Here is a 12,194-nt window from a genome sequence, read left to right on the forward strand (position 1 = left end):
TTAATTTTACCCTTCATTTTAATCCGTGGTGTACAGTCTTTTTATTTTCAACTCTTAGGTCACGAGCAGTTGTGCAAGGCATTTCACTGCATTTCGTACTGTGTATGAATGTGTATGTGACAAATAAAAATTTGAATTTGAATTTAAAGAATAAAAAAAATAAAAATCTTGGAATTGAGCAATGAAAACTTGAGTTTTAGGATTTTATCGGCTTTCATATAATTTATCAGACAGTTTTACTGTTAAGGAAACCAATTTTAATTCTTGTTACAAAATCAAAATGCATACGTAGTTTTGATGACGTCACATCCGGACCTGAGCACTCAGCGGTCCCACAGTTGTGCTGCTCTCTCCTGCGGTAACCAGCTTCTCCCACGTAATCACAACATCTTCCAGTCAGAAGATGCTAAACTCAAACCCTCCCACTTACAGCTGGCTTTTGTTTTTTTGTCCTAATTTTTGACTAAATCCTGTTGAGCAGCAGTTTGCGATGTCACGACCTACAGTTGGTTGTATTTTGTTCGCCAGAGTAATCCCAAAGCACACAGCTGCAGCTCCTGACCCTGCATCTGAGGAGTGCATCTGCGCTTGAAGGAATCATAGAATCATTCCTGGCACGTTGGCTGCGAAATCAGATTTGAACTACGTGACTTTATCTCACAGTCGTCCCACGTAGCGCGATAGGTGTAAACGCTTTTAGTGAAAAGTTGCAGAAACACACGACGCGCGCACACAGAAGCAGATTCTCTGGCAGGATAATTACTGGACGAGCTGCTGATGCTCCCACTGCCCGGTTGCCAAGGCAACGCCAACAACCCACCTCTGCAGGAAGAGGAGGAGGCTGAAGATGAGGAGAAGAGACAAGGGGGGGGGGGCGGATGAGTAAGAGGAGAAGAGGATGAAAGGAGCTGCAGGAGGAAGAGGAGGAGGAGGAGCAAAGCAGTGTGAGGGCAGTGGAGGGGGATTAGAGGAGATCTGGGAGAAATGCGTGTGATGTGCAGTTGAGAGTGAGAAAAGTGAAAGAAGAGGAGGCAAAGGGGTGATTATCAGCTGGAAGACAGAAGAGCTGTGAGGATGATGAGCGGAAGCCGTTTCAGCTCGCTGCTCGAGGATTTTTCTGATCTCGTTTAACTTTTACTCTTAGATGTTTAGAAGTTGATCATTCTGTCTAAAAGCAACTAATTGTCACACAGACTGACTTTTAAACATAAGATAAGATAAGATAAGATAAGATAAGATAAGATAAGATAAGATAAGATGACCTTTATTAGTCCCACAAGTGGGAAATTTGTTTCGTTTCATCAGAGCTCCGTCACTGGCCGTAGTTCACCTTGACTCCGCCCCTTTTGCCTTGTGAAAAGTAAAACCCGTTAATGTCGTCTGACAGAACGGTGTGGCTGTGCAGCCTCGTGTTTTTTATAGTCACTTAAGCTGAATTGATTGAACTGTGGGCTGATTATTTGCAGCTTGATTAGCACCCTCTCAACCTTTTACGCTCAGCAGTCTCTCTTAATTACCCGAGCATCTAAAACCAACGTAATTGACCCTGCGAGTCCGTGGAGGGCTGTAAAGCAGTAAAGGGGGCGATTTCACACAAAGCTGGATAAACGGCTGCAAGCGCATCAAACCGAAGTGTTACGCAACGTACACCCATGTGTGTCAGCACATGTGAATTTCACGTCAAAAACCAGGAAACGGTCCTGTTTTTTATTACTATTACTTGTTTTATTCGTAAAACCCTTCGAGCTGATACTGATTTTATTTTTTTAACTCATCTCAGTCAACACAGTAGTCAAACGTCTGAGGTGAATGTTGAGACTGCCTCGTTTATTAAACTTGTGTGTGTGTCTTTATCAGTAAAATTATGTTAATGTGTTCATGAAACTTTTGTCTGAAAACACTGAGTGACGTAATTTTCCACCTGAAACTTGAACCATGGACGTAATTTTTTTTTTTGGAGGGGGGGGGGCACTTTTTCCAAAGTCAAGTTTTGACCCCTGCACTTTTCACCATCCAAAAACAGTATTACGCTATATTAAACTGACACTGGTTGAGCTCTAGGACCAAGCGGAAAGCAACCGTTTGTGCTGAAGCCTGTTTCCCATTACAGCAGATACACACACACCCCCCACCCCCGGTGTCCCCCCACTTCTAAAGTGAAAATTACGTCCAATCCTCACATGCGTGGGGAGAACATGCTAACTCGTGCTACCAACTGTCCACCATGCAGCCCAGTAAACCGATACCAGATCATTTCTGTTTAATTCACTAAAATTAGCCGATAAGATCTTGGATCAGTGAGGTCATTTTAATCATATTTTTGATATTTAAATTTTTATATTTAAAATTTTTCATTCATGTGCAGCACCTCATGAGTTTTATCTTGAGCAACGCTGTATAAAAGATTTTCTTTCTTTCTTTCTTTCTGTAAATCTAAGCAATGATGAACTGCTGCACAAGCACACGTGTGTCTGAAAGGCTCATCTCCAGACTCCCCCCCCCCCCCCCCCACGGCGCGCACAGCTCTTTGCTAAAAGACGAGTCAAAACAATTGAGGAGGGAGGGAAAGAAGAAGAAGGAGAAGAAAATATCATTTCTATAGCGCCTCTCAAGATGAAAATCACGAGGCGCTTCTCAAAAACAAAAAAATGTAAAAATATAAAAAAGCATTTAGAAAATTTTTTAAAATACAGTTTAAAGGGGCATTATGGAAGTGTGACAGCCAAAACATGTATAGAAATAATAAATGTCTTCTTCATACGTTCTCCTGCAATGCCCTGGTCCTGTAGAATGAGCCCTGGCATTTTTACTGTGATTGCCTGTTTTTCTGTAAAATCACAGAAAAAGAGAGATGCTCGGGTCGAGCAGGCTGCTTCATGCGCGTTCACGCTCAGGCATCGCCCGTAGCATTTGCTATCCGTAGCTTTAGCAGCAGAGAGAGAGGCAGTGCCACTTTGTCGCTGTTCCTAACGCCTAGTGACAAAGCTAGCTACATTTCTGAGGACCCTTAGCTACTTTCTGTAGAACTTTCTTCTAGATATTTCCTGCTAATTAGCAACAAAATAGCCATTTTCACTCCGAACCGTTCTTTGGTTTGACGTTGTTTCAGCTGTCATCAAGGATATAAATGTTACAGATAGATTGAAACTTACTGGTGCTTTAGCTCACCTTGTAAGATGTCTGAATCTCATGCAGAAGACCCGGGTTTGATTCTGGATGTGAACATAGTTTATTTAGAGTTTATTTTTTACATTAATGGTATATTTTTTACAGTAAGACGCCCAAATTTTTATTTGAGACTCGCCGAACGGCATTGAATTCACAGATAAAAAAGATGTGGGTTCAACTTTCATTTTGGAACAATTTTTCAAGCAAGGGAAGGGAATGATCTGAGCATGCAGGAGGACTGACCCATCATAAACCTTTGTCGGCTGTGCTGAAGAGAAAGCTACAGAACCACATTATTTAATTAATTAGCTGCACGTTCTCCTGTCCTCCGCGCCACTCACACACACACACACACACACACACACACACACACACACACACACACACACACACACACACACACACACACACACACACACACACACACACACAACTATGGAATCCCCCCCAAAAAACTGAGTCTTTAAATCTTTTAACAAACAAACGTGTCCAGACAGTCGGCTGTTTGTTTCACTGCCTTCGTTAACACCTGGGTTGAGTTTTTGGACTACTTCCTATTTTAGCATGCTGCAGCTCCCCAGAGCTCCACCGCAACAAAATTATACAAAAACACGGAAATCATGATTTTTTTTTTTACTTCAAATTCCTTCCATCATCCAGCATTTTCATCCGCTTATCCGGAGTCGGGTCGCGGGGGCAGCAGCCTAAGGCGAGAGGCCCAGACTTCCCTCTCCCCAGCCACTTGGGCCAGCTCCTCCGGGGGAATCCCAAGGCGTTCCCTGGCCAGGTGAGAGACATAGTCCCTCCACCGTGTCCTGGGTCTACCTTTAGGTCTCCTCCTGGTTGGACGTGCCCGGAAAACCTCACCAGGGAGGCGTCCAGGAGGCATCCTGACCAGATGCCCGAGCCACCTCAACTTCAATTTGTCATTGTTAATCGACATACCTACAACATGTGTGACATAAAGGAGTTGTGAGAGTTTCCACTTCTTGTGGCATGTGTCCAGTCACCATACGTCCTTGCATTTGTTCTGTTTCACCCACGGCAGGACTATTTTTAGCCCGAGTCGTGAGTGTGTGTATGCACACGTGTGTTTTCAACCTGTGTGTGTGTGAGAAGGTGTGATCGGGTTACATGGTGTGTAAGTGGACTCTCTTTGTCCTAGTTGATAATTTTAGACAGACGGCCACTAAAACTTTCAACAGCAGGGAGTCAGATGTAGCTGCAACCTTTTCCACTGAAAGATCCACATGTTTGTTTAATCCCATCATTTCTTATTTACTACAGATGTCATTTGCTTAGTAAACACTCTGACGTTCATCTCTGGAAGTTTTCCGATCCTTGCAGATTTTTTCCTGTGGTGTTTTCTACAAAAATGTTTCACCCAAAACTACAGACTTGTAGAATAAGTTGTGTGTGTGTGTTTCTCTTGTTGCTCTGTGGTTCAGTAAGTCCGAGAAATCAGGCAGAAAACGATGAAAGGAGATGGGATCTCTTTCCCGATTCTGGAAAGATGGGAACAGTTTAAAAAGTCCACCAATTCTTCACATTAAAGCCAGATTTCCTTGTAATATTTTAATGTAGTTTCAAGTAATATTTCTCCAGGCGTAAAACCTTGGGGAGAGTCAGTTCTTGGCAGGTTGAGGTAAGACGGACCAAGTCCTGATAATGTCCGGCTTCTCGGTTGTTTAAGGAGGGAAAACAAGTCACTTGGTAAAATTTACGTTCCTGGGAGAAAATGTAGGAGTTAGGCCGGGGACGTACCGGCCGTCGAAGCGCCGGGAGGCGAAGCGCTCACGAAATTCGGCAGCTGCTCGCTGCTCCTCAGTTCAGACCAGACGCTTGTTTCTCCGCTCCGGTCGAGGCGCGCCGCGTAGTTTTTCTTTTAATCACTTGGTGTCCTCCATTTCCTCTCTGCCTTTTCTCTGCTCTTTTCCTCTACACCCCCCTCCCCCTTGCTGTGTGTGTGTGTGTGTGTGTGTGTGTGTGTGGTTTTTATGCAGTGTCTGTTTACGAACACATTTGACTATAGCAGAATTGTATTTTGAAATGCTTTATTTTGTTAAATTTACCGGCCTGCCTCTTATATCTAGGTTTGACTTCCTGCCAGAATTGACGCGGTTCACCCGCGGCTCGCAAAAAAAATAGAGCAGAAGCAGAAACGATCGCTGCACGCCGCGGGCTGGAGCGCCGTTGCGTGGCACTTGGTTGGCCCACGTGGTCTGTAGAATAGGATAACAAGGGCGCCGAATGGAGGCCTTTTTCGCTGCACTTCGGCGGCCGGTGTGTCCCCGGCGTTAGCCAGACGTTCGAAAATGGTATCTTGGAATTTATACGATTGTAGGCCAGTTTCAAATTCCCCCTTTTTTCTGCTAAGTGTTATTGTTCTTCTCCGTGTGAATCCAAACAAAGGATATAAAATGTGGATTTACGCTACATATAATTCATTGTTCTAATAAAATATAACTAAGACGAGGAAACCTGTCCGAGACTGGCTGCTGAGTCACCCTCTGACAGAACAGACCATCTCCAACTCTCTTCTTGTCACTGTGAAGTGCTGCTGGCAGTCTCCCCTCCAAGCTGTCCTCCTCTGACAAATATCTGCAGCTTAGCTAGAATATTATGAATAATTTAGTTACGAACTAAAATCACACTGAAATATAGTTCTCACGTTTATTCAGCGACTTTGGGATGTGTGAGATGTGTCGGAGCATGATGGAGCAGATTTTTGCTTTAGTATGGGTGAAGTTTGTGTTTTTGAACGTAAGCGAAGATTTCAAAAAGCTTCATTATTTGTCCTTTTTATTTTTTTTAGGAAAGCGATCTCTCGTTCGGGCCTCCATTACCTCGGCCCACCTCAGCCCGCGCTTCCTCCAGCCTCCAACGGACCCATCAAGGAGCTGCGCACCTGTGTGGATTGGACGGTCAGGCACACACACACACACACACACACACACACACACACACACACACACACACACACACACACACACACACATGCACACGCACACGCACACACACACACACCGTGACATCAGTAGTTAGTTTTAATAACTGCACATAAGACGGTCATGTCTGAGTCATTCCACTGGAGTTTTTACTATAACACATGTATTAGCAGCCATGTGTTCCCGTGGAAACCACAAGCAGCTGTTTTCTTCTCTTCGTGATAACTGCTCATAGCTGTCCTGCTAGCATGGGAGGAAAACAACCTTTCACGACTTCACCAGATATGACTTTCTAAGAGTTTATTTTGTGGAATTTAATCGGTTTTAGACACAAATCATGAATTATGAAAGTGAAAATCTGGTTTAAAATGCTTTATGCTCTGAAGTGTGGCCACACCGCTGAGGAAAATGTCAAGAGGGAAAGGAAAGTACTCATCAACAACACATTAAGCAGGCAGACAGACTTTTATTTTCTCTTTATAAAGACAAGCAAAAACAATGTGGAGCTTTAAGCCTCAAACCTGAAGCGCTCTTTGGTTTTTTTACAGAAGCAGACGTTTACAAAAACAAAACCTAAAAGTGTCTAAAATGCCGCAAGAAAAGGAGAGGAACGAGCCCTTGTGTGGCCTGGCTGAAGAAGCATCTAATCACGTTTGTAAAGGCAAATGTGGCTCTGTGTGGTGGCCCCGCCTTCCACCTATCAACACCCAGCATCACTGTCAGTTCGATAGCCGCTCTTCACCGAGCCAGGCTGCGCAGGGGGCAGCCCTGCATTTTACCTCGTTCCTTTCTTAGTCCTATCAGGATCTGCTCTGGAGTGGTTCTCCTCTTATCTCTGAGCGCTCCTTTTCTGTGGCCGTCTCCAAGTTTAGGTCCTCCACCACCTCTCTTACCCATGGTGTCCCACAAGGTTCTGTGCTGGGGCCTCTGCTCTTCCTCCTCTATCTGCTTCCTCTTCAGCACATCCTGAGCTCCTTCAAAGGAATCTCCTACCATCTTTATGCAGATGACATCCAACTGTACATCTCCTTTAAGCCCCATGAGATGTCTAAGCTGCAGCTGTTACACACCTGCTTAGACTCTATCAAAACCTGGATGGTGGGAGCTTTCTTCAGCTGAATGAAGATAAGACTGAGATCCTCATCTATGCTCCTGACAAGCTGGTTCCCAAAGTCAGAGACTCTCTTGGTCAGCTTGCTTCCCACACCAAACCTTCTGTCAGGAATCCTGGCGTGACCTTTGACCCAGCTCTCACCCTGGATTCTCATGTCAGTTCTCTTGTTCGCTCTTCCTTCTTCCATCTCAGGAACGTTGCTAAGCTGAGTCCCATTCTGTCCCGCTCTGAACTTGAGACAGTTCTCCACACCTTCATCTCCTCACGCTTAGACTACTGTAACTCTCTTTTCACGTGTCTGAGCAGAACCTCCCTGAACCGTCTACAGGTGGTTCAGAACGCCTGTGCTCGGCTTCTGACCAAGTCCTCCAAACACACCCACATCACCCCGCTTCTCCTCCAGCTTCACTGGCTGCCAGTCAACTTCAGGGCTCATTTCAAGATCCTGGTTCTGGTCTATAGGGCCTTACATGGACAAGCACCATCTTACATTGGTGATCTTCTTAGTCCCTACACCCCCAGCAGGTCCCTGAGGTCCAGTGATTCAATTCAATTCAATTCACGTTTATTTATATAGCGCCAAATGTGTGTGTGTGTGTGTGTGTGTGTGTGTGTGTGTGTGTGTGTGTGTGTGTGTGTGTGTGTGTGGTGCATGGTGACTGCGGTTTTCTGTGCCTGACACACTTACTGTGATCCGCAGAGTCATCATATGGTTGCAGGTTTTGTGGCTGGAAATGAATGAGTGAGACTTGTAGAAAGACGATGATGATGACTGGGTGAACAGTAAAAGAACTAAAGTGTCTTCCTGCAGGAGAATGCTGTGAACGGCGATCACCTGTGGATGGAGACGAGTTGTTCGGGAGAGCTGTGTTATCTGGGAGAGGACGCCTGCCTCCTGAAGACTGCAGTGAGTAACAAGCCTGCCAGCTTCTCTGTGGGACTGAAACGAAGAGCAAGAGCTTTACTTTCACTGACGTTTTTCTGGGTTTCTCATCCTTTGATTGGATCTTTTTCTTAGCATTTCATTTGGTCTATAGGACTTATAAATAATTCCATCGAACCTTAGACACTGAATCCTGGGAAGACATGAATCTCTTATTTAAGTAGAAAAAGAAATGACAAAGTTCTATATTTTAATGAGAGCCCTGGACTGATTCTGTGTTAACAAGGAAGGAGAGCAGCCAGTTAGCAAAAATTCAGAGATGAGGGGGTCATCCATTAATCTGGTCATTTGTAGAAATGGACATGGCCCAATCTGATAAACACCCTCATATGGATTTAATGTCCTCTTGAGTGACGGATGAAAACCTTCTCCTCTCAAACAAAAACGACCTGGGCCCTCATTTATAAACTGTCCTTACGAACAGATCTGTGCGTATTTGGTGCATGGGACCCATTTTACCCATTGTGACGTATTTACCCATTTGTACGTGTGCGTAGAAATGCTCCTACGTATAAGAACAGCTCTAGTGGTAGAACCGGGGACTGCAGTACTGAAGCTCTCAGTCGTCCACACGTGTTCCTCAGCCATAAATTATTTTACCCAATAAATAATTATGTTGTTGGAAAAAAGGCTTTTTTGCATGAATAAAATAATAGAAGACGCATGTGATCGATGAGAATCTGGCATTGGATCGTAGTTGTTCGGTGTTGGAGGCATGGACGTAATTTTCACTTTAGAAGTGGGGGGGACACGGAGGGGGGGCGGGGATCTTTACAGTATGCTCTAATGGGAAACAGGCTTCAACACAAACAGTTGTTTTCTGCTTGGTCCTAGAGCTCAACTAGTGTCAATTTAATATAGTGTAATATTGTTTTTGGATGGTAAAAAGTGCAGGGGTCAAACCTTGACTTTGGAAAAAGTGGGGGGGACATGCCCCCCCTGCCCCCCCCCCCCAAAATTACGTCCATGGTTGGAGTATTTGCCAGAGCGCGCTCTCTGGAGGGAACACATCCTCTGTGAGCGCACTGATCTTCCTGAAAGAGATTCTTCCGGAGCTACGTTGGGATTTGGGATCCTTTCTGGAGCGACACACGAACCGCACAAATCCGATTCCAGTTCATATTTTACTTTACAACTCGCGATAACCCCCCACGTACACACCACGTTGCCAAGGTAACCAGACTGAATGAAGAGGATGCACTCTCAGAAAACATTTCCAAATAAAACCGACTCCAACCAGAACAGCCCCTTAAATGTAAAATGTAAATGAGAACCCGTTGCTCTACGATTTATCAGATTCAGTTTTTTATTTGTTCCTGACAGGAACCTCTCCTCTGTCCCGACCGCGTTTATAACCTCTGCAACGTGTTTGGTTCTTTTGCACTTCGGCAACCGGTGTCTCGATCTCACTGTCAATAAAGGTTTAGTTTTTTTTTTTACGGAGGGAAACCCAGGGAATTATCTCACGAGCTGAGGACGTAGTGTGACCAAATATGGTTAACTGAGGGCGTTTCTGTATGTAAATGACTGGGATCGGACACGAGCACCTGGGTATGCGCAGGTGGGATTTATCATTAGACAAGTGCGGAGGAACGTGCGTACGAGAGGCCACCGCATGATTTATTTATTTATTTTCTCCCGTGTCCTGTCTGGCAGAGAATGAAAACAGAATTGATGTCTGAATGCTGGTGACAAGCCTTACAGATTTACTCTCAGGTGGAGCATCAAAGCGTCTGCTTTTAATGTCACGCCTGATACCTAAAACTTTATTGTTGTTGTTTTTGAATGCTTTGTAATTCTGACCGGACACGGAGTCAGAGGTGAAAGAGAAAGGAAGAGACAAAAATAAACCATCAATGATGAACGAGAGTCTGCTTCTAGACCTGCAGAAAGAGAAAAATAAACAAAACAAAAAAGGGACACACAACAATACAACAAGAGCAAGCTATCACTTCGTCAACCTGATGAGGACATATAAAATCAACGTTGTTTAACTGAAAAATCACAATAATAAATCACAGAGCATTTAGTGCCAACCACAGCCTTAAGACATGTGTTGAACGTGCCCAAGTCCATACTTACGAGAGCACCTGTGTGTGTACACGCGCTTGTACAGGTCCTTCTCAAAAAATTAGCATATTGTGATAAAGTTCATTATTGTTTGTAATGTACTGATAAACATTACTTTCATATATATTGTGGAGTTTGATGCATTCTGGAAGCACAGAGCAACAAAAATAGACGAAGTGTAAGAAATGCGTCCCCACACTTCTGGGGACGCATCCATAATATGATGCTACGCGACCGGTGGAAAGACACTCGCACACTAAAATGGCAGCTAATTGCTGAGAAGTACATTTCGCAGATATTATGTGATGTGTACGTGTCCAGTGGGGGGGGGGGGGGGGGGTTCAAATGCAGGCTGAATGGTATTCTACCCCAGTTCCTGCATTAGCCGGCAACAGAAAATAGACAGGGAACCGCTCATATTAGAAAAGTCAGTCAGATCTATGCCACACTGAAAATTATCATTCATGGACTCACCCACTTTGGCTCATGTTGATTTAGCATCCAGGAAAGAGCAGAGCGCGTCTCGGCAAGCAGAAGCTAACTGTTAGCATTAGCAACCACACAACATGGCAGAACATGTTCAGGCTTGTGTTAATGTGAAGCATCAATGTTGGCACAGCGAACAGAGGCAGTGAAAGAATTTCACTGGTCTTAGCCAATCAGAGGCAAGATGTCAGAATATTGTGAATAATGAGTAAACCGGGCGTACACGGTGCGACTTTTTCACTTTTTGGAGCGCATTTTCCACTCGTGCGAGAATCCACAAGATCGGGGCGAGTTTAGCGCCGAGCGTCGTGTAGTGTACGGGGGTTACGAGAGGCGATTAACACCATGTGACCAGCTACCGATCAGCAGTCGTGAGCTCGCAAGGACTTCTGGCGTGTTTGATATTTTGCTCGTCCCTCGTGAGGGTATCGCACTGTTGAAGCGGCGCTGCGAGCAGCTGTGATCCAAGAAGAACCAGAACCGCTCACGGCGCATGCGCAATCCTGCATCAACACCGCTCGCCCGCTATTTCCCTAATAACACACGTTGTTCGTTTTTATTTCTACACGTTTTTTTACTCACAAAGATCGTCAAGAAAGCGTGTTTGTCGTGTTCATGTCAAATTAAACTGATCACAAAACACAGATTTACTTTCTTTATTTCGTTTTCCTCATCCAACCCCCATAAATCCCTGTGTGTCCTCCTGCAGCACTCCCGAAGGACAACAGGCAAAACAAGACAAAAAAGCCTGACGTGTTGAGTAAAAACTGCTATTTTTAGCATATTTTTAGGGCCGACGTGTTGCTACCAGACGTACAGTGTGAGCAGTCAGGTCGCATGCGAGAACTGGTTCGTTCAGTGTGAGCACATGACTCGTGAGATCTGCTCTGCGAGGAAGTCGTACAGTTTGAGCTGAAGCTGAGCGCTACGAGTGAAAAAGTCCCACAGTGTCCGCCCGGCTTTAGGCTTCCTATCCTGCTGTTTTCTGCTCCTCTCTCCTCTGGCTTACTTCTGCTTCCTGAAATAGGACAGCCAGAGTTTTTATCATGTCACAAAGCACGACTCACAAGTTGTTCAAATGCTAGAGACCGCTGCAGATGTGTTGAACAAAACAAGATGAACTCACACTGATTCAGTTCTTATAACAATTCTGTACATTAAATCTGATGATGACATCATTCCTGCCAACCTCGTAAGTTTTCTGCTGACTCGTAGAAACTAAACTGAGACGTATTTGAGGCAGTGGTCAGCCACCCTCAGCGAATCAGTGACTAGTGAGACTCCAGCTTCAGCAAGGAAACCGTTTGACTTTGGATGTTTACAGCTGGAGTTTGTTGGTTTGCAGCAGAAGAACAGAGCTGGCTTCCTGTGAAACACGAGCGCGACGGCACTCAGCCACTCTGCTACGGTTCAGAGTCACCTCTCTGGCAAGAGACAAGACCCTTCCATTATCAACCATCAGATT

The 12,194-nt window shown here is 44.8% G+C and overlaps 1 protein-coding gene across 5 annotated transcripts in view; it reads left to right on the forward strand.

Moving 5' to 3' along the window:
• Positions 1 to 12,194, forward strand: part of dgki (diacylglycerol kinase, iota) — a 100,695-nt gene that overhangs the window by 47,366 nt on the left and 41,135 nt on the right. For all 5 annotated transcript variants that reach the window (XM_070544025.1, XM_070544061.1, XM_070544071.1 and 2 more), the window contains exons 2-3: positions 5,984 to 6,092; positions 8,042 to 8,137. In XM_070544025.1, the coding sequence (XP_070400126.1) occupies positions 5,984 to 6,092; positions 8,042 to 8,137 (205 nt within the window). The remainder of the gene's footprint in view (positions 1 to 5,983; positions 6,093 to 8,041; positions 8,138 to 12,194) is intronic.

The sequence above is a fragment of the Nothobranchius furzeri genome, chromosome 1 (genome assembly GCF_043380555.1).
Source record: "Nothobranchius furzeri strain GRZ-AD chromosome 1, NfurGRZ-RIMD1, whole genome shotgun sequence".
In the NCBI taxonomy this organism is placed as follows: domain Eukaryota; kingdom Metazoa; phylum Chordata; class Actinopteri; order Cyprinodontiformes; family Nothobranchiidae; genus Nothobranchius; species Nothobranchius furzeri.